Here is a 23,860-nt window from a genome sequence, read left to right on the forward strand (position 1 = left end):
AAAAGAAATAAAATGCGACCAAAAAGATATAAACCTGTTAATGCTGAAAATGTAATCTTGTCCCACAAAAAGAGTCACCATACAGCTCCAGAGGAAATATAAAAAAGTTGTAGAAAGCAATGGAAAAATTATTTTTTTTCTTAAGATGGTGCTTTTACACTATAAAAACTAAAACAAAATATAAATATGGTATCTCTAATTAACGTTCACATTAGCGTTATGCTAGTTTGTGTCAGGTTTGCGTCGGGCGACGCAGCGGCGACGCATGCGTCATGCGCCCCTATAAGTTGCATTTTTCTTGCGTCCAAATTTCAGCAAAAAAACGACGCATGCGACGCAAAACACAGGGCCGCGCTTAGTAACCGGATGTTTACCCTGGTTACCATTGTAAAAGTAAAAAAAAAAAAAAAACACTACATACTTACATTCCTGTCGCGTCCCCTGGCGTCAGCTTCCCTGCACTGTGTAAGCGCGCTGGCAGGAAAGCAGAGCAGTGACGTTACCGCTGTGCTTTGCTTTATGGCCGGCGCTGACACTGGGGGACGCAGGGAAGCTGACGCTGAGGAACGTGGCAGGAATGTAAGTATGTAGTGTTTTTTTTTTTACTTTTACAATGGTAACCAGGGTAAACATCGGGTTACTAAGGGCGGCCCTGCGCTTAGTAACCCGATGTTTACCCTGGTTACCAGTGAAGACATCGCTGAATCGGCGTCACACACGCCGATTCAGCGATGTCAGCAGGTGATCCAGCGACGAAATAAAGTCCTGGACTTTCCCCAGCGACCAACGATCTCCCAGCAGGGGCCTGATCGTTGGTCGCTGTCACGCATAACGATTTCGTTAACGATATTGTTGCTACATCACAAAAAGCAACGATATCGTTATGTGTGACGGTACCTTTAGTAATTTCTAGTGCGGATTCTGCCTCTCCTGGCAGAAAACGCACCTGAGGATTTGTCGCTTTGTGCGGTTCCGCAGCGTTTTTTCTGCGGATTTGCTGCTTTTTTTTACCCCTGCGGTTTTCTATAATGGAATGGGTACAAAAACGCTGCAGATTCGCAAAAAAGTAGTGACACGCTACTTTTAAACCGCAGCGTTTCCACAGCGGATTTTTCGCAAAGTGTGCACAGCATTTTTCTTTTCTCATTGATTTACATTGTACTGTAAATCGATTGCGGATCTGCAGCGTTTCTGCACCTTAAAAAACGTTGCGGATCCGCAGAGAATCCGCAACGTGTGCACATAGCCTTATCCTGCACTCTGCGCTTACACCGTGTTAATCTCCGAAATACGCGATTCAGACAGAACCCTCAACTGAAGATTCCCTACAATGAGGCAGATGGAGGCACTGTGGACACCGTCTGACCTGTGATCCAGCGGTGTCAGTCTTTTTAGGACTGCATAAAAGTTACGTCGGCCACAGTTTTGTGCACTTCTGAAAAGAAGGACACCACTGATCAGAGGCCAGACGGAGTCCAGAGTAACTCTGCTGCCTCATTATAGTGAATGGATCCCTCGACAGTTTCATCTGAATCACGTCACTCAGACTTAGATGGAAACCCCAAAGTAAATGTTCAGTGTGGAACACTGATAAATGTGATCCCAAACGTTATTGAAAATGTTCCCAATAAAAAGCTTCAACTCAATCCACAAAAAAAGCAAGTTCCACATCAGGTATGTCCTCTGCTAATGGAAATATAGGGGCTTCCATGTTACTGACAGTACAAAGGCTCTGGAAAAGTGAAATGGCTCCTCACCCGCCAAAAGAAATTCAGCAAATTCTGTGCTCCCAAATTTAAATGCATGAACCCCCCCCCCCCCACCACCACCACCACCCTTCCGAGCCCCACAGTTTTCCTAAACCACATATAGTGTCCACAGGATTGGCATTTCTGAAGCAAAGAGAGCACTCCTAATTTATGGATGCATGCCTCCAGAAGCACGGGCTGGCCATAACGTACTGGTGACTGCAACATACTGGTCACTACACTGGTCCACTGGGCAACATTCATTGCTGCTCATTTCTGGAAAATACCCATGGAGTCAAAATCGACACTACACCTATAGATAATAAATTCTTCCTAAAGAGGTATAATTTCCAAAATAGGCTCACTTGAAGGGGGGGGATTCTGCTCTTCTGGCGATTAGGGGTTCTGCAAATTGAGTCCGCAAACTGTTCAAGGAAACTCTGCGCTGTTCAGCCCAAGTCTCTCCGTATGGCTAAGTAGTACTATGCAGCCAAGTATGGTTTATTGCCATGTTCAATAGAAATTGTGAGAAATTACGGTGCCATTTTTACCCACTTGTGTGAAAATGTAAAATCTGGGCTAAACCAAAGGTTTGGTGGTAAAAATGTAGTTGCCATATTTTTTCTTCACAGCCCACTGGCATAAAATTCTAAGACACACCCGTGGTGTCAATATGATCACTGCACCCCTAGATGAATTCATTGAGAGGTGGAGTTTGTACATTGGGGTCTCTTATGGTGGCGGTGATTCTGCTGTTCTAGCACCGAATGGACTCTCCCAGTGGTCATGGTACCTGCAAACCATAACAGTAAAATCTGGCCCTCCTTGCCTTCTGAGCTTTGCACTGTGCCTGAAAAAAGTTTCCTGATTACATGTAGGGTATTGCAGCACTTAGGGAAAAAATGGACCTCAGTTTGTTGTAAATAAATATCCTATTAGCCCTTAGAAAAATTAAAAACTTGGGGCTAAGGCTACTTTCACACTAGCGTTTTCTGCAATCCGTCACAATGCGTCGTTTTGCAGAAAAAACGCATCCTGCAAAAGTGCTTGCAGGATGCGTTTTTTTCCCCATAGACTTGTATTGACGATGCATTTGCGACGGATTGCCACACGTTGCATCCGTCAAGCGACGGATGCGTCGTGCTTTGGCGGACCGTCGGGAGCAAAAAACGCTACAAGTAACGTTTTTTGCTCCTGACGGACCGCTTTTTCCGACCACGCATGCGCGGCCGGAACTCCGCCCCCACCTCCCCGCACCTTACAATGGGGCAGCGGATGCGCCGGAGAAATGCATCCGCTGCCTCCATTGTGCAATGCGCTAAACGCTAGCGTCGGAATCTCTCCCCGACGCATTGCAACTGGGAGATTCCGACGCTAGTGTGAAAGAAGCCTAAAACATTTTAGTGATAAAAATGTAATATATTCTCTTCACCGCTCAATGGTATGAAATTCTGTGAGGCACATGTGATGTCAATATGATCACTACACCCCTAGATGAATTCATTGGGGAGTCTAGTTTGTAAAATGAGTTCACATATAGCGGGTTCTGCTGTTCTAGCATTTAAGGTGCTCTGCCACTGTGACATGGCACCCAGAAAACATTCCAGAAAAATCTGATTTCCACTGTGCCTCAAAAGTAGCATTCCCCCACATATGGGGTCTAGGCGTACTCAGGAGAAATTGCACAACAAATTTCTCCTGTCACCATTATGAAAATGGAAAATGTGGGGCTAAAAAACATTTATTGTAGGGAAAATTATTTTTATTTATTTTCACGGTTCAACATTATAAACTTCTGTGATGGAACTGAGGGTTCAAGGTGCTCACCACTAGAGCTGAGCGAATTTGATCGGGTCCCTGCTTATTCGGCAAGCTATAACGCTTGCCGAATAAGCTGCAGAGAGAACCCGGATATACGAGCCACGCCGGCTGATCAGCTGTCCGGTGCATGTGTCACAGTCAACACATGCATGATGAGCCCAGCACACAGGTCTCCACTGACACAGCCACAACACATGCAGCTACAGCGCTCCATGTGTCCGGGCTCCCTCTGCAGCTTATTCAGCAACCGCTAAAGCTTGCCGAATAAGCAGGGACCCAATCAAATTCGCTTAACTCTACTCACCACACATCTAAATACATTCCTTGATGGGTCTAGCTTCCAAAATGGTGTCACTTTTGAGGGATTTTCACTGTTTAGGTACATTAGAGGCTCTACAAACGTCATATGGCATCCGCCAATGGTTCCAGCAAATTTTGCATACAAAAAGTCAAATGGCGCTCTTTACCATCCGAGCTCTGCCGTGCACACAAACAGTGGGTTTTCTCCTTCATATGGGGTATTGGCATACTCAGAAGAAATTACACAAATTTTGGGGTCCATTTTTTTCCTGTTACCTCGTCAGAATAAAAAAAATTTGGATCCGAAGTAATTTTTTTTGTCAAAAGTTAAATGTTAATTTTTTTCCCCCCATATTCGAAAACTTCCTGTGAAGCACCTGAAGGGTTAACAAACCTCTCGAATCTGGTTTTGAACACCTTGAGGGGTGCAATTTTTAGAATGGTGTCACATTTGGGTATTTTCTGTCCTATAGACCCTTAAAAGTGACTTCAAATGTTATGTGGTCCATTTAACAAAGTTTTCGTAAGTTTTGTTGGAAAAATGAAAAATTGCTTATCAACTTTTAACCATTATAAATTCCTAACAAAAAAATGTGTTTACAAAATTGTGCTCTTGTAAAGTAGATATGTTATTTATCAACTATTTTGTGTGACATAACTAATTTAAGGGCATGAAGACTCAACTTGGAAAATTGCAAAATTTTCGCCAAATTACTGCTTTTTTCACAAATAAACGCAATTTCTACGAATTTTTTTTATACCCCCATCATGAAGTACAGTATGCCACAAAAAACAACAGTCAGAATCACTGGGATCCGTTGAAGCGCTCCAAAGTGACAGGGGTCAGAATTGTAAAAATTGGCCTGTCATTAAGGTGCAAACCTTCACATGACCATTTTGGCCTGTAAAAGCACCATTAACCCCTTTCTGACCTCAGACAGGATAGAACGTCCGAGGTCAGATCCCCTGCTTCGATTCGGGCTCCGGAGGTGAGCCCGCATCAAAGCCGGGACATATCAGCTGTTTTGAACAGCTGACATGTGCCCGCAGTAGCGGCGGGTGGAATCAAGATTCACCAGCCGCTATTAACTAGATAAATGCCGCTTTCAAACGCTGACAGCAGCATTTAACTAGCGCTTCTGGCCATCAGTTGTTGATGTTGGATTGCTGGGAGCACCACCCTGTGGTCGGCGCTCATAGCAATGCAACAATACTACACAGGAGCGATCTGAGCTTCTCTCCTATCTAGCAGAGGCGATCGAGTTGTGTCAGCTTCTATTGAAGCATGGCAAAAGTTAAAATTTTAAAAAAAAAAAAATATGAAAACAAACAAACGTTTAAATCACCCCCCTTTCGCCCCATTCAAACTAAAACAGTAAAGAAAAAAATCAAATATACACATTTGGTATTGACGCGTTTACAAGCACCTGATCAATAAAAGAAAAGGATTAACCTGTTCGCTAAACTGCGTAGCGAGAAAAAAAAAATTAAAACGTCAGAATTACGTTTTTTGGTCACCTGACATTGCATTAAAATGCAATAACAGGCTATCAAAAAAACGTATCTGCACCAAAATGGTATCATTAAAAAACAGCAGCTCGGCGCGCAAAGAATAAGAAAATGGAGACGCTACGGGTATTGGAAAATGGCGCAATTTTTTTTTTACTGAAGTTTGGAATTTTCTTTTCACCACTTAGATAAATAACATGCTTGGTGTCTATGAACTCGTAATGATGTGGAGAATCACAAGGCAGGCCAGTTTTAGCATTTAGTGAACATAGCAAAAAAGCCAAACAAAAAAACAGTGTGGGATTGAACTTTTTTTTGCAATTTCACCGCACTTGGAATTTTTTCCCCGTTTTCTAGTACACGACATGCTAAAACCAATGATGATGTTCAAAAGTACAGCTCGTCCTGCAAAAAAAATAAGCCCTCACATGGCCATATTGATGGAAAAATAAAGTTCTGGCTCTGGGATGGAGGGGAGCAAAAAACCTAGTCATGAAGGGGTTAAAGAAGCACTCAATTTTTCCACCCTTAAACTAGTATAAAATGGAAGTGTAGTTTAATGTGTGCTAAGGTACTCACTCATCACGGTCTTTCTTTGGTATTCAGCAATGTTGCAGTCAACCAAGTCATACGATCGCAAATCAGACTATCCCGACACCCCACACTGCGCGAGCCGTACGTCCATTACATTGTCAGTCTATGGAGCCTTGCTCTGATGCCCCATTGGCTTACATTGTACAAGCCACTGCCAAGTCACTCAGAGCCCAGTGTGACGGAGAGGATCTGAATTGGCATCATGTGACTCAGAAGAGGACCAGAACAGTGCTGGGTACCGAAGACCACGGTAGACAGACTGGTATATTAACCACACACGACCATTTACACTGGTTTAGGGAAGGGAAGTTATGGCAATGCTTTTAACAAACAGCGATATACATCTTTCAGTGTTCATTTACACGGGCAAATGAGCAATGAGGCACATTGATCGCTAATACAATAGTTCTGTCCCCATAGAGTAATCAGTGCTGCCCATAATGTTGAGATCTCCATCTGAGCATGCACCACCCACCGGCAACCATTTTCCCCAGAGTCCACCGCATAGTAAACTATTTAAGTGCAGGGGCTCTGGGCTTTCACAAAATGTTATTAAACAGAATCCCTTATGAATTTCACAGGGATAAAGAGGCATAAGCAACGGAATAGTTAAAATGTATCTTTAATTATAACAATAATAAAACCAATTAAGGGAAATTTCTGTGAGTACACACAGCCAGGAACAGTGACCAAAGCCAAGTGAAAGTAATATAGGACAGCAAGACCTAATCATCTACATGTGTACAGAAATAAGGAACCATACTAAATGGGGACCCGCTTCAATTAGTTTCACCTAACGTATAAAGCATAATACTTGAACTAAAGTGAATCATATTACTCTGCGGTAAAGTCACCAAATGTGGCCCAACAATCTTTAGAGTGCTTAGAACATATCGTATAACATACTGCGGTGTAGGTGACTAGGAATAATCAGCTGCCAATAACATAGGTAAAAAAAAAAAAAAAACGGTCCCACTTACATCGGTAAATATCCTGGCTAATGGTACCGTCACACTAAGCGACGCTGCAGCGATACCGACAACGATCCGGATCGCTGCAGCGTCGCTGTTTGGTCGCTGGAGAGCTGTCACACAGACAGCTCTCCAGCGACCAACGATGCCGGTAACCAGGGTAAACATCGGGTTACTAAGCACAGGGCCGCGCTTAGTAACCCGATGTTTACCCTGATTACCATCGTTAAAGTAAAAAAAAACAACCATTACATACTTACCTACCGCTGTCTGTCCTCCGGCGCTGTGCTTCTCTGCCCTGTGTAAGCACAACGGCCGGAAAGCAGAGCGGTGACGTCACCGCTCTGCTTTCCGGCTGCCCGGCGCTCACAGCCAGAGCAGAGAAGCAGAGCGCCGGGGACAGACACCGGAATGTAAGTATGTAGTGGTTGTTTTTTTTTACTTTAACAATGGTAACCAGGGTGAACATCGGGTTACTAAGCGCGGCCCTGCGCTTAGTAACCCGATGTTTACCCTGGTTACCAGCGAAGACATCGCTGAATCGGCGTCACACATGCCGATTCAGCGATGTCAGCGGGAAAGCCAGCGACGAAATAAAGTCCTGGTGTTTCTGCCCCGACCAGCGATATCACAGCAGGGGCCTGATCGCTGCTGCGTGTCACACTGGACGATATCGCTAGCGAGGACACTGCAACGTCACGGATCGCTAGCGATATCGTCCAATGTGACGGTACCTTTAGGATGCTCCTCAGCTACCCTGACAGCGCCGTTTCGCCTGACTGGCTTCCTCAATGGGAAGCATATGTTATTATTGCTAGTCACCTACACCGCAGTACGTTAAAACAATATGTTCTAAGCACTCCGTTATCTCTGTACACAAGTAGGCGATTAGGTCTTGAGGCCCTACATTACTTTCACCTGGCTTTGGTCACTGCTCCTGGCTGTACGTACTCATAGAAATTTACCTTGCTGAATGTTAATTGGTTTTATTATTGTTAGAAATAAAGATACATTTTAAGTATTCTGTAGCTTATGCCTCTTTGTCCCTGTGAAATTCATAAGGGATTATCTATATATCTATCCAATTGTCTAAGGGGTACGTCCGTCTGTCTGTCTTTCTGTCGGCAACTTCCGTCACGGAAATCCCACATCGCTGATTGGTGTCACCAGCTGCCTGTCATGGCTGCCACGACCAATCAGCGACGGGCACAGTTCGATTAGTCCCTCCCTACTCCCCTGCAGTCAATGCCCGGTGCCCGCATACTCCCCTCCACTCACACAGGGTTAATGCCAGCGGTAACGGGCATGCTTTGCGAAATTACCCAGAAGACTTAGCGGTCTCGCGAGACCGCTAAGTCATCTGGGTAATTTCGCAATGCATCCCGGGAACGGAATATGGCGGCAGCCGCGCACATAGGGACAGCTTCGCTGGATCCCAGCAGGTGAGTATAGAACCATTTTTTATTTTAATTATCTTTTTTTAACACGAATATGTGCACACACTGCTATATACTGCGTGGCCTGTGTTAAAGCATCAGGTATTCTACTGTATGTATATATGTATGTATGTAGCAGTCACATAGCATATAGCACACGCCACGTATTTGTCTGCTATATACTACATGGCTCCTATATACTATGTGGCCTGTGCTGTATACTATGTGGCTGCTATATGCATACATATTCTATAATACCCGATGCGTTAGAATCGGGCCACCATCTAGTGTTTAATATGATTGTTTGGAGGTGTGCATAAAACCTTTATTGGACATTTTATAAAATTATTTTTTTCACAAAAATGTTGGCAGAGACCCCACACCACCAAACACCAGCGCATATCCAAACACCCCCTCATCCCAGCCTGCAGCAACGCTCCACTCTTGCCTCTTCCAGCAGCAATCCTGTTCCATCACAGCCGGTAAGATATATACACATTGTAAGGCTGCCGTCACACTAGCTGTATTTGGTCAGTATTTTACATCAGTATTTGGAAGCCAAAACCAGTAGTGGAAGAAATAGAGGAAAAGTATAATAGAAACATATGCATCACTTCGGCATTTATCACCCACTCCTGGTTTTGGCTTACAAATACTGATGTAAAATACTGACCAAATACTGCTAGTGTGACGGCAGCCTAAGACGCACCCCCATTTTCCCCCCAAATTTGGGGGAAAAAGTGCATCTTATAATCCGAAAAAAAATGTATTTTTTTCACACCAAAAACAGAAAAGCCAGAGTGAACGCAATCACAGATGCACCTCACATAACATTTGGTGTTCACTGGGGCTATTTGCTGACTTCAACCAAGTGATATGATACCATACTGAATGTAAAGCCCCCCCACCCCCCCGTACAGATTACATGGTTGTTGGACAATCGTTCTGCTGGAAGCTTCCTCTCCCATACCAAATCTGTAGCCTCCTCTCCCAGAGCTAAAAGCGAACGACAGGCCAAAATCTAATTCTGGATCATTATCTGTCCAGCTGAACACATCAGGATTAGTGATGAGCGAATTCACTCGTTACTCGAGATTTCCCGAGCACTGACTAGTGAGCGCCGGCCAGCCGTAAAGCACAGCAGTGACGTCACCGCTGTACTTTACGGCCGGCGCTCAGTCAGTGCGGGAAGCTGAAGGCGAGGGACCTGACCACACACCAGAATGTAAGTATGTAGAGTTTGTTTTTTTACATTTACAACGGTAACCAGGGTAAACATCGGGTTACTAAGCGTGGCCCTGCGCTTAGTAACCCGATGTTTACCCTGGTTACCCGGGGACTTCGGGATCGTTGGTCGCTGGAGAGCTGTCTGTGTGACAGCTCTCCAGCGACCAAACAGCGACGCTGCAGCGATCGACATCGTTGTCAGTATCGCTGCAGCGCCGCTTAGTGTGACGGTACCTTTAGCCAGCATAAGTACATGTGGGGGTTGCCTGGTTGCCAAGGAATCCCCACATGTAATCAAGCTGGCTAGTAGCTGTAAATCATCCAGCTGAGGTGAGGAAAACTAAATCTCCGAGCACTAAAATACACTCGGAGGTCACCCGAGCGTGCTCGGGAAATCTCGAGTAACGAGTATATTCGCTCATCACTAATCAGTATCAGTGGGCTCGGCTAATGTATATAGGAGGCTTAAGACCAGGACATAGTCACCATCACTGACCCCGGGTGACGTTAGTCACATCCTTAAGACGCCCTCTGAAGAAGACGGCATTTAGCTCTGTTTTCACCAAAGTCTAAGATTATTTCGTCCAGAAATCATTCACTCCAAATAAAAGGGTCTCTGGGACCTCCAGACCCCTGAAGATTAAAACTTGGGGAAAATTAAAAAAAATAAATAATGAAGACATCACCTGCCCTGCTGCCATAGCCGCTCTCAGACTGGACTCCCTGATGCTGACCAGGACCCATGCAAGGCCTAGTCGGCACAAAGAGCAGGAAAGGCGAATATTCTTTTGTTTTTAATCCTTTCCCAGCCATATAAAAGAATTTTTTTTTAAAAAATGGCCGGAAATTTGCTATATTGTGCAAGTTTAAAAAAAAAAAAGCTTGGAACAAATTCAGTTACAAATTTGTAATTTTCACACATCTGGGTGGGAATGGCCATCACCCCCCCACCCCAGCCTCCTCACACGACATATCACCCCCCACCCCGGCCTCCTCACACGACATATCACCCCCCACCCCGGCCTCCTCACACGACATATCACCCCCCACCCCGGCCTCCTCACACGACATATCACCCCCCCCCCCCCACCCCGCTCACACGACATATCACCCCCCCCCCACCCCGGCCTCCTCACACGACATATCACCCCCCCCCCCCACCCCGGCCTCCTCACACGACATATCACCCCCCCCCCCCCCCACCCCGGCCTCCTCACACGACATATCACCCCCCACCCCGGCCTCCTCACACGACATATCACCCCCCACCCCGGCCTCCTCACACGACATATCACCCCCCACCCCGGCCTCCTCACACGACATATCACCCCCCACCCCGGCCTCCTCACACGACATATCATCCCCCCCGGCCTCCTCACACGGCATATCACCCCCCCCGGCCTCCTCACACGACATATCATCCCCCCCGGCCTCCTCACACGGCATATCACCCCCCCCCCCCCGGCCTCCTCACACGACATATCACCCCCCGGCCTCCTCACACGACATATCACCCCCCGGCCTCCTCACACATCATGCTCCCCGGCCTCCTCACAGGACCCGAACTACGCGCCCAGGCCACGTCACACACGGAACAAGCAGCGGAGGCTGCGCCATTACCTGAGGATATTGTGCGCCTCCATGCTGCGGTTCTGGTTGCTGGAGCACACCACGGCCACACGGAGCGGGGTGGACGGCATTATTGTATCAGGCCGCCGAGATCTCTCCTCACGAAAACCTCCTGACTCGGAGGAGACACGGCGAGGAGGACCGCAGCCGCTGCGAGCAGATGGCGGCACTTCCGCCTGCGCTCCGACACCACAGGAACTAAAATGGCGGCCGGCCGGGCGGGGAAGTGACGCAGTGCTGAGGAGATGCGGGAGGAGCCGGGGCGAGCCATGGCGGCGCCGGGGGTGGAGGCGTAACGTCTGCTGACAGGAAGTCACACCGGGGGGGGGGTTGCGGTGGTCACACCGGGGGGTTGCGGTGGTCACACCGGGGGGGGGGTTGCGGTGGTCACACCGGGGGGTTGTGCGCGGTGGTCACACCGGGGGGTTGTGCCGTGGGCACACCGGGGGGGTGGGTTACGGTGGTCACACCGGGGGGGGGGTTGTGCCGTGGGCACACCGGGGGGGGGGGTTGCGGTGGTCACACCGGGGGGGGGGTGCGGTGGTCACACCGGGGGGGGGTTGCGGTGGTCACACCGGGGGGGGGTTGCGGTGGTCACACCGGGGGGGGGGTTGCGGTGGTCACACCGGGGGGGGGGGTTGCGGTGGTCACACCGGGGGGGGGGGGGTTGCGGTGGTCACACCGGGGGGTGTGCGGGGGTCACACCGGGGGGTTTGCGGTGGTCACACCGGGGGGTGCGCGGTGGTCACACCGGGGGGTGCGCGGGGGTCACACCGGGGGGGGTTGCGGTGGTCACACCGGGGGGTTGCGGTGGTCACACCGGGGGGGGTGCGCGGTGGTCACACCGGGGGGTTGCGGTGGTCACACCGGGGGGGGTGCGCGGTGGTCACACCGGGGGGTTGCGGTGGCCACACCGCGGGGGGGTTGCGGTGGTCACACCGGGGGGTTGCGGTGGTCACACCGGGGGGGGCGCGGTGGTCACACCGGGGGGGGCGCGGTGGTGACACCGGGGGGGGGGTGCGGTGGTCACACTGGGGGGTGTGCGGTGGTCACACCGGGGGGGGTGCGCGGTGGTCACACCGGGGGGGGGGGGGGGTGCGGTGGTCACACCGGGGGGGGGTGCGGCTCCTAGAGGGGAGTCTTCCTCAGCTTCTTCCAGAAGCCATGTTTTACCAAGCTGAAGTTGGTTTCTTAGTCGTTAGTCTCTTTTTTTTTCCGTTTTTTACAGGTTTTAGTTACGATATAAAACTCATAAATGACACAATAATAAAATACAACGCGGCGCGGAGCCCTGGTGTGAATACGCCTCAAAGCAGCTACAAAACTGCACCAAAGTGGGCACCGAAGGGCGTTACTGAAAGGGTTAGATGTCTGTGGGCCCCTGATCTCACACCGCCATTATGTGTGGCCATCACTGTGTGAGATCAGCGGCCCAAAGTCATGAACCTTTTCAGTAACGCTCTTCGGTGCCCATTTTTGTGCAGTTTTATCATTTTTGTAGCTGCTTTGAAGCGTATTCACACCAGGGCTCCGCGCGGCGTTGTATTTTAGGCTACTTTCACACTAGCGTCGGTTTGGGGCCATTGCCATGCGTCGGCCCGACGTACCGACGCAAGCTGTGAAAAAAATGAACAACAGGAGCAGCAGATGCAGTTTTACAAGGCATCCGCTGCCGCATTGTAATGTCCGGGGAGGAGGAAGCGGAGTTTTGACCACACATGCACGGTCGGAAATGGCGGACTCGACGCACAAAAAAAGTTACATGGAACTTTTTTTGTGCCGACGGTCCACCAAAACACGGCGCATCGGATGCGACGTGTGGGCATACGTCGCAATGCGTCGGTAATACAACTGTATGGAGAAAAAAATACATCCTGCAGGCACATTTGCAGGATGCGTTTTTTCACCAAAACGACGCATTGCGACGTACGTCCAACGACGCTAGTGTGAAAGTAGCCTTATTGTCATTTTTGCAAATTGTCTCTTCAGAGAGGAAGAGGACTAGAACTCTAGTGCCACCTATTGGAAGTAGCGATCCTAACCGTCAATGTCGACCCTTTAACGAGCCTTGTCACATGACTTAGGATAAGAGCCAAACCAGAATCTCAATTTGCAGACACTGTGTTTCGGGGTACTGCCCCTCGTCAAACCAGATCTCCACTTTGCACTGATGAGGGGCAGTAACCCGAAACACAGTGTCTGCAAATTGAGATTCTGGTTTGGCTTTTATCCTAAGTCATGTGACAATGCTCGTTAAAGGGTCGACATTGACTGTTAGGATTGCTACTTCCAATAGGTGGCACTAGAGTTCTAGTTCTCTTCCTCTCTGAAGAGACAATTTGCATATTTCCCAGAGGAGCATTGCGGCTTTAAGTCTCCTCACTTTGATATGCTTATCATGTCACTCTCCGCAAGGAGAAACGATACTTCTTGGATCCCAGTCAGACGCCTCTCAATCAGCCAAACCAGATCTCCACTTTGCACTGATGAGGGGCAGTACCCCAAAACACAGTGTCTGCAAATTGAGATTCTGGTTTGGCTTTTATCCTAAGTCATGTGACAAGGCTCGTTAAAGGGTCAACATTGACTGTTAGGATTGCTACTTCCAATAGGTGGCACTAGAGTTCTAGTTCTCTTCCTCTCTGAATCATGGACGGAGCGGAGCTGTGTGAGTACAATTATTATGCTTTTGCTTATTTAGTGCTATCTTATTCCGCAGCGCTTTAGATACATTACTATTACTGTCCCCATTGGCGCTCACAATCTAGCTCCCCTATTGGGATGTCTTTGGAGTGTGGGAGGAAATCGGAGTATCAAGAATAAACCCACACAAACACGGGGAGAACATAGAAACAAATTGTAGATGTTGTCCTTGGTGGGATTTGAACCCAGGACCCCATTGCTGAAAGGCTACAGTGCTATCCACTGAGGCACCGTGCTGCCTGGTACACTAATACTCCCTTCTTCCTTGGGTGGGGGAAGGTACAGACTGAGGGTGGATTCAGGAGCTAAGGCAAGGTATGTGGCCCCGGCGTCTTCACCATCGTAAATAATCTGGGGAACAGGGCGAGCTAGGTCGCCCCTAGCATAACGGACAGAGAAGGAGCCCCTGGTTCGGGACACCCGAGAACAGAGCCGTGACACCACCTATAGGAAGTATCAGTTCTAAAAGTTAATATAGACCCTTTAGCCTTACCACATGACTTAGGTTAAAAGTCACACCAGAAACTGTATTTGTAGACATTTGTTTCGGGGTGTTTGCCCATCATCAGTGCAAAGCAAAGGTCTAATTTGGCTGCATGGGGGCCACTGATCAAGGTCTAAGGTGTACTGTCTCTGCAGAAGGCTAAGGAGAGTGCATGTTAACAGTGTACGGAGACATAGACAGTGCAATGTTCTTCTGGGAAATTGCTAATTTCTAATTGCCACTTCTGAGAAGAAGGAGACTTAAACGCTATGTATAGATATCATAAAGTAAAATGATAATGATTTACCAGTGGTGATAGTTACGACAGTCTCATGCCGCGCAACACGCCAAGAAAACCTGAATTGAAAAACCAGTGCATTCTCACAAAGTACATTGGTGCATTCAGGGCAACACTTTTGCCAACAGTTGAGTAGTGGGCATGCAGCCATGTTATCATATCAAACGTTGTACCTAAGTATGTGCAGGTGCAGATCTAAAGCATTTATCATCAATTGAATAGCACACATATGACCATATTACCACAAATCCTAATAAGCCGAGATATGCGCAGGTGTGCAAACACCAATTGTCAAAATGCATGCTAATGGCATAGTAAAACACCAAAAACCAAAGAGTCAAATCCTGCACGCGTGCCAACCATGTAACTAGGTAGAGAATTGCAGCTAAACAGCACATATGCAGCCCCATAATCACCCATTCCAAAGTGCAGAGATGTAAACAGGCACAAAACCATTAAAGATATATCTGTATTAAATATATATCCTAATAGTGTGTATACAGTCTGGTATAATAAAAGAAAACAAATAAAATAAAAATAAATAAGGCAAATGGTAAAATATGAATAAATAATATTGATGAGTGAGTATACTCGTTACTTGAGATTTCCGAGCACGCTTGGGTGATCTCCGAGTATTTGGGGCGTGCTCGGAGATTATGTTTGTGTCGCCACAGATGCATGATTTGCGGCTGTTAGACAGCCTGAATACACGCAGGGATTGCCTGTTTGTTAGGGAATCCACACATGTATTCAGGTTGTCTAGCAGCCGCAAATCATGCAGCTGTGGCGACACAAACATAACACCCGAGCATGCTCGGAAATCTCGAGTAACGAGTATACTCGCTCATCAATAATAAACAGCAAACGATACGTATGTATGAATGAGGCTGGTGTATAAATAAAATCAAACTATAAACTCAAAACCCCGTAGCATAGATAATTGATAAGTGCCTGTACGGTAACTATATCCCCAAAATCCAAAAGGTCTACCTATCAGAAATTATGGATAAACTTGGCACTCAGGCAGAAGATCAAATTTTTTAATGATTTTAATAGCAGTGTGACTGTACAAATGTGACGTTTCAGTCAACAGGGACCTTCATCAGAGTTCTAAAATAAAATTAAACAAAGAAAACAATATAAGAATGTAAAAAATTATATAACCATAGGTATAGACAAAATATATCTAATATTCAAATGAGTTAGGCAAGATTGGTCGTGGTTCCAAGCAATCGGGAGACCGGAAGTGTGTGACGTGGAAAGGTCTTGTTCGCCCTTAGGTATTGTATAGGAAGTGCTGGCACAGTCTAAACCTGTACGGCTTGCGTGTCAGTCGGCAAGAAGCTGCGTTCCACCATATGTAAACTATAGGTCAGCGTGGTGCTAATGGTAAATGGTCTAACCCGGTAGTACTGTGGAATAATAGTATATGGCAGGAGACATCGGTGGGAGAGAGTGAACTTAAATGCAGATCTAGGATTAACTCTGAAATTATGGAGAGAATCAGACTTAGACATATGTTAAATTATGAGTGGATGCCTGGAGAGAGAAGGAATATTAAGTGAAGGACATCTTTAAGTGAAGAATGCATAGGAGAGATATGGAGTCATATCATATTAATATGCAGACAATCTAAACCAATAAATCACATTCATGTGAAGGCCTGAAGGTCATATTCCCTATTTAATCCTTTTGGAGCCAGTGAATTCAATTCAAGGATCCCAAAGGCTTCCCTGTGTTTTTAAATTCTCAGAAATTGACCAGAGGGACTTACCAATTAATTTCTTACCAAGAAAACCAGACGAGGGGGCCAGTGTAAGCGGCTTAATAGAAACATTCCGTGTGACCCGATCCCAGGTACGGCACCGCTAGTGGTAAATATTTCATCAAGGAGTCTGAATCCAGCTGAATTATCAGTGTTACAAAAGGGTCTTTTTTTTGTCCTCTATATATAAATGCAAAACCTTTGTCTGATACGTAACGTCAAAAATCTTATCATTCTTTAAGACTGAAGGTACATTTATCTCAAGAAAAGGCCCCATCTCCAACACAAACTCCTACCACTACTTTAGAGACCAATATTACTGTCGCTTGCATGGGTTTACGTCCCAAAAGTACCTACGGACCCCCCTCTGGCAGCCATGCCCTTGAAACATTTATAGGCTTTGTGGATAATGCATTTAAATCTTTCCGGTAAGAAATAGGCTAGGGTCGCCCTCATTACCAGTCCAATCTCTCCCCATTAGACCAACAGGCCCTTAGACACTAAATGATGCCAAAAATCTAATCATCAAGCCAGCTGATAAGGGTGGCACCATTGTTGTTATGAACAGAACCAAATATAACCTTAAGATAGAAAGACACCTTCAGGACGACAGTGTCTACCAGCGCCTCCCTTACAACCCTTATACAACCTTTAACACCAGATCAGTAGATTAATTTTGGATCGTGAGACTGTATAATGTGACTTGCAGGAGGTGAGTGACCCCATCCCTCCATCATCCATGTGCGCAAATCCCATAGTGTTAGATATTGCCTGTATGTAACGGGCACAAGTACCGGACTTGGGCACAACTTCTCTGCATTTCATGCTACCGGCACTAGATGTCAGTAACTTTTTGCAGAGTGTAAGTTGGCAGTAAAACTGCTCCATGCCGTCTCATCATAGTTTGTCTTGTATGAAACGTTGTGCCCATGGATGTTTTCTGCTTACTACTATTTTGCGTGCAATTAATAACATATGCTTTTTGTTTTGTAATAAGTATGTAGAGCCTTGCTCGCTGCCATTAAACTTTGAGGTCATGTTCAGGCTCGGCGTATTTACTGCAGATTCTCGATATGAATTCCACAAGTTAGTGTTCAGTATGGAGCCCCTCTTGAGAGGTCCTGTCACCCACGAAAACAGTAGCACTTAGCACTATTTTTGGTATGGAAACTTAAAATGACCCCCATCAAATCATTATAGGTCAGAAGGAGCCCATTGATCACCAGTTGAATCTGTCGTATGCCTCTTCTCGTACAGCACTGAGATCAACAGCATCTTTATGACCATGGATTTTGGGTGTCACCGTACTCATGCTTTTATTATTGATTCAGAAAACTCCAGGTGCCTCATATATATTCTGCCAATGAGCAAGAATCACCTTTAACTGGCGCATAACTTGGGATGCGGAGCACGTGTCCCCCCGGAGTGGTTTATCAAGGAAGGAAGCTGTAGGGGTAACCTTATACTGGGGTAACCTTCATGACGTCACCACAAGCACCGTAATGTCGTTGAGGTCACCACAGCTCATCGGGCCGCTCACAGTAGACTGAGCGTGGGAACGACCGGCTGTGACCGACGGTAACCTCTATGACGTTACCACTTGTCACTGATGTTGTGCCCCAAGCTCAGCTCAGTATCTACTGGATATCAGGGTGAACAGTCGCATGATGCCACCACTCATCAAGACATTCAGATGTCTTATGGATGGATTATGATGTGCGACAAATGTATTATCTTCTCGTCAGACAGGTGAGGAATATGGTTTTCTATTATTTTCATTTTTTCCGTAATAAATAGGAAAAAGAGTGTCGGGGAGTATTTATCTACTATATAATTGACTAAGGGTACTTCTGTCTGTCTGTCCCAGAAATCCCGCGTCGCTGATTGGTCTCGCCAGCTGCCTGTCCTGGCTGTCGCGACCAATCGGCAACGGGCACAGTCCGGGTGAGAATTAGTCCCTCCCTACTTCCGTCCAGTCAATGCCTGGCGCCCGCTCCATACTCTCCTCCACTCAGCGCTCACACAGGGTTAATGACAGCATTAACGGACTGCGTTATGCCGCGGGTAACGCACTCCGTTAACGCTGCTATTAACCCTGTGTGACCAACTTTTTACTATTGATGCTGCCTATGCAACATCAATAAGTCACCGCTAAGTCATCTGGGTAATTTCACAATGCATGTCTGGGAATGGAAGCTGACGGCAGCAGCACGTGCATCGGGACAGAGCTTCGCTGGACAACGGAAGGTGAGTTTATAACTATTTTTTATTTTAATTATTTTTTTATCAGCAATATGGTGCCCACACTGCTACAGTGCCTACAAGTAGTATTCAACCCCCTGCAGATTTAGCAGGTTTACACATTTGGAATTAACTTGGCATTGTGACATTTGGACTGTAGATCAGCCTGGAAGTGTGAAATGCACTGCAGCAAAAAAATGTTATTTCTTTGTTTATTTTTTATTTTTTTAAATTGTGAAAAGTCTTTTCAGAGGGTCATTTATTATTCAACCCCTCAACCCACCAGAATTCTGTTTGGTTCCCCTAAAGTATTAAAAAGTAGTTCAGGCACAAAGAACAATGAGCTTCACATGTTTGGATTAATTATCTCTTTTTCCAGCCTTTTCTGACTATTTAAGACCCTCCCTAAACTTGTGAACAGCACTCATACATGGTCAACATGGGAAAGACAAAGGAGCATTCCAAGGCCATCAGAGACAAGATCGTGGAGGGTCACAAGGCTGGCAAGGGGTACAAAACCCTCTCCAAGGAGTTGGGCCTACCTGTCTCCACTGTTGGGAGCATCATCCGGAAGTGGAAGACTTATGGAACTACTGTTAGCCTTCCACGGCCTGGACAGCCTTTGAAAGTTTCCTCCCGTGCCGAGGCCAGGCTTGTCCGAAGAGTCAAGGCTAACCCAAGGACAACAAGGAAGGAGCTCCAGGAAGATCTCATGGCAGTGGGGACATTGGTTTCAGTCAATACCATAAGTAACGTACTCCACCGCAATGGTCTCCGTTCCAGACGAGCCCGTAAGGTACCTTTACTTTCAAAGCGTCATGTCAAGGCTCATCTACAGTTTGCTCATGATCACTTGGAGGACTCTGAGACTGACTGGTTCAAGGTTCTCTGGTCTGATGAGACCAAGATCGAGATCTTTGGTGCCAACCACACACGTGATGTTTGGAGACTGGATGGCACTGCATACGACCCCAAGAATACCATCCCTACAGTCAAGCATGGTGGTGGCAGCATCATGCTGTGGGGCTGTTTCTCAGCCAAGGGGCCTGGCCATCTGGTCCGCATCCATGGGAAGATGGATAGCACGGCCTACCTGGAGATTTTGGCCAAGAGCCTCCGCTCCTCCATCAAGGATCTTAAGATGGGTCGTCATTTCATTTTACAACAAGACAACGACCCAAAGCACACAGCCAAGAAAACCAAGGCATGGTTCAAGAGGCAAAAAATCAAGGTGTTGCAGTGGCCTAGTCAGTCTCCTGACCTTAACCCAATTGAAAACTTGTGGAAGGAGCTCAAGATTAAAGTCCACATGAGACACCCAAAGAACCCAGATAACTTGGAGAAGATCTGCATGGAGGAGTGGGCCAAGATAACTCCAGAGACCTGTGCCGGCCTGATCAGGTCTTATAAAAGACGATTATTAGCTGTAATTGCAAACAAAGGTTATTCCACAAAATATTAAACCTAGGGGTTGAATAATAATTGACCCACACTTTTATGTTTAAAATTTATAAAAATTTAACTGAGCAACAAAACTTTTTGGTTTGTAAGATTTATGCATCTGTTAATAAATCCTGCTCTTGTTTGAAGTTTGAAGGCTCTTACTTATTTGCATCTTATTAAACCTGCTAAATCTGCAGGGGGTTAAATACTACTTGTAGGCACTGTATATACTATGTGGGCTGTGTTATATACTGCGTGGCTGCTATATACTACGTGGCTGTGTTATATACTACGTGGGCAGTGCTATATATTACGTGGGCTGTGTTATATACTGCGTGTCTGCTATATACTACATGGCTCCTATATACTACGTGGCCTGTGCTATATACTATGTGGCTGCTATATACATACATACATATGCTAGAATACCCGATGCGTTAGAATCGGGCCACCATCTAGTTTCCAATAAAGGATTTTATCGTTCATTTCAAAAATTATTATGGGGTTAGTAATGGGGGTATTTTATAAATGCCTCTCCGTTACTAACACCTGGGCTTGATGTCAGCTGACATCAACCCCAACCCTATTACCCCCCTTGCCACCTCCACAAGGGCAAGTGGGAAGAGGGAAGCTAAGAGCCAGATTTGGCGCATCTTACGGATGCGCCATTTCTGGGATGGCTGAGGGCTGATGTTTGTAGCCTGGGAGGGGGTGCAATATTTCTGGCCCTTCCCAGGCTATTAATATAAACCAACAGCTGTCCGTTTAGCCTTTGCTGGCTTGAATTTATAGGGGGACCCTATGTCATTTTATTTCTGCGATCCCTCGTAAACTAACCAGTAAAGGCTAAGCAAACAGCTGTGAGCTGTTAATAACCTTTTGGGATATTGTCCCCTTTACCAGATTATTAACATCAGCCAATAGTTTTGGGCTTTTCCTCTGCTGATTGATGAAAATTATATGTGAGTCCATGCCGTTTTGTTTTTTGTATTTAATTCATAATTTTACGCAGGATGTACACAGTGGGTACTGAATACAACTCCCATCATTGTCATCTGCTCGCACTAATCTCACCAGGTGACAATGATGAAAGCTGTCTTCAGCACTCGGCGCCTGGGAGCCACGCAACCTGTACTGCTTTGATTTTCCCAGGCGCCTGTACGTGTCACACAGACGTCACACGGATGTCACATACATATGAATGGCATACGGACCACGGATCTCACCAGTACTGTTTTTTTCCAGTACAGGAATCAACATGACTTGTGAAGGAGGCCTAAGGTAAAGCTGTTTTGTTTTTTTTCAAACAAACTGTACTCAGGGACAGGGTTTTTTTGTGAAACTAGAAAACACCTTTAAGGCTGGAGTCACACATGCGAGAAACACGTCCGTGTCTCGCATGTGAACAGCAAGCTCTGGCGCCGGCACTTCGGAGCGGTGCGTGCGGCTCCATGTGTTGCTATGCGGCCGCACACTCTGCTCCGAAGTGCCGGCGCCAGAGCTTGCTGTTCACATGCGAGACACGGACGTGTTTCTCGCATGTGTGACTCCGGCCTAACACTTGCAACCTTCCCCAGTTACCTGCCACCCCCGCTGCCAAAACAGCCGCTTATGTGGCAGTAATGATGAAGCCAGTAAGGATTAGGGAACCTTTGCGTGTCAATATTTTGTATCAGTACTTGGGACCAAAACACAGTGTATCCATTATAATTTTTCTTTGCGTTTGTTCCTTTCCAGGTTTTAGGTAACAAATACTAATGTAAAATACTGGCAAAAATCCTCATTGTGTGAAGGAGGCAGACAAGTTGCTTGTAATAGAAGTTCTTATTCTGAGGATGAGTGCACACTTGCGGAAATTGTGTTGTAGTGCTTGTCTCCTATTCACCAGATCAGGGGCAGCCCCTAGGAAAAATCTGCACTCACTGGTAGGTGAGCATCCTGTGCGGCCATCAGATGTCTAGCCAGATGACTTTGTGGTATGTGATGGACCCTGATTCCAAAACAAAATGAGTTCGACGCATACAAAATAAATACACAAAGAACTCAGTCGAGGGGTTCAAGAGAGGCCTGGATGTCTTCCTGGAGCAGAACAATATTGTATCATACAATTATTAGGTTCTGTAGAAGGACGTAGATCTGGGTATTTATTATGATGGAATATAGGCTGAACTGGATGGACAAATGTCTTTTTTCGGCCTTACTAACTATGTTACTATGTTACTATGTTACTTCAATTAGGTGTCAAACGTTCTCAACTTTATTAAATTATTCACCAAAAATGGCACAACCCCCGACTTACAAAGAGTCAACCTCCAGCACTCAGGAGAGGAAAAACCCCTGTGGAGGAAACCTCTAGGGAATCATGGCTGGAGGGCTGCCCTTCCCTTTTGCTTAAGGCCCCTTCACATTAAGCGACGCTGCAGCGATACCGACAACGATCCGGATCGCTGCAGCGTCGCTGTTTGGTCGCTGGAGAGCTGTCACACAGACCGCTCTCCAGCGACCAACGATGCCGGTAACCAGGGTAAACATCGGGTAACTAAGCGCAGGGCCGCGCTTAGTAACCCGATGTTTACCCTGGTTACCATGCTAAAAGTAAAAAAAAACAAACACTAGATACTTACCTACCGCTGTCTGTCCTCCAGCGCTGCACTCTGCTTCTCTGCTCTCCTCCTGTACTGTCTGGGAGCCGGAAAGCAGAGCGGTGACGTCACCGCTCTGCTTTCCGGCTCACAGCCAGTACAGGAGGAGTGCAGAGCACAGCGCTGGAGGACAGACGGCTGTAGGTAAGTATCTAGTGTTTGTTTTTTTTTACTTTTAGCATGGTAACCAGGGTAAACATCGGGTTACTAAGCGCGGCCCTGCGCTTAGTTACCCGATGTTTACCCTGGTTACCAGTGAAGACATCGCTGGATCGGTGTCACACACGCCGATCCAGCGATGTCAGCAGGAGTCCAGCGACGAAATAAAGTTCTGGACTTTGTTCAGCGACCAACGATCTCCCAGCAGGGGCCTGATCGTTGGTCGCTGTCACACATAACGATTTCATTAACGATATCGTTGCTACGTCACAAATAGCAACGATATCGTTAACAATATCGTTATGTGTGAAGGTACCTTTAGAGCAATAGTGCCGATATATAACAGATGTAAGGGCAGAGTTTTAGATTTTGTACATTTTACCAAATTTACAGAGAACGATATAACAAATACAGACTATAAATGGGATAAACCGGATGTGGGAGAGAGATGGTTGCGATATCTGCCACCACATTGATTGCTAGAACGAATTTGGTTGATCTGATTGCCCGGTGGATCTACCATTTCACCCTTGCAGATCCAGATCTGTCTCTCAAGAAGTTGGACACTACAGGGGATGTTTGTTTTGGTTAACCCCTAAAAGGATAAATACCTGCTTCCTTATCACCCTCCCAACACAGAACCCATGAAAGTCATCAGTTCATGAACTCCCAAAGAAAAGCTGCTCTTTGTAGAGGGTCTCACTGGGGTGGGTAACTGAAGGAGATCCTGTGCTGGGGACCCCCTCTATTACATTCATATTCCCTGGGGGCGTCTAAAGCAGACAACCCCTTTCCCTGCTAGAACCTCCAAATTTCACCAAGGTCGGCACATTACGTGGGGTGGTCAAGCTCAACGTCCTCAGGCGCATCAGTAATGGCGCTGATCGTGG

General features: G+C 46.6%; 1 protein-coding gene across 1 annotated transcript in view; it reads right to left on the reverse strand.

The window, feature by feature from the left end:
• SSU72 (SSU72 homolog, RNA polymerase II CTD phosphatase) overlaps positions 1 to 11,446 on the reverse strand; it is a 74,259-nt gene extending 62,813 nt beyond the window's left edge. The window contains exon 1 of the mRNA XM_069742518.1: positions 11,227 to 11,446. Within this exon, the coding sequence (XP_069598619.1) occupies positions 11,227 to 11,306 (80 nt within the window). The 5' untranslated portion in view covers positions 11,307 to 11,446. The remainder of the gene's footprint in view (positions 1 to 11,226) is intronic.
• Between the last annotated feature and the right edge of the window lie 12,414 nt (positions 11,447 to 23,860).

Source organism: Ranitomeya imitator, chromosome 10 (assembly GCF_032444005.1).
Source record: "Ranitomeya imitator isolate aRanImi1 chromosome 10, aRanImi1.pri, whole genome shotgun sequence".
NCBI lineage: Eukaryota > Metazoa > Chordata > Amphibia > Anura > Dendrobatidae > Ranitomeya > Ranitomeya imitator.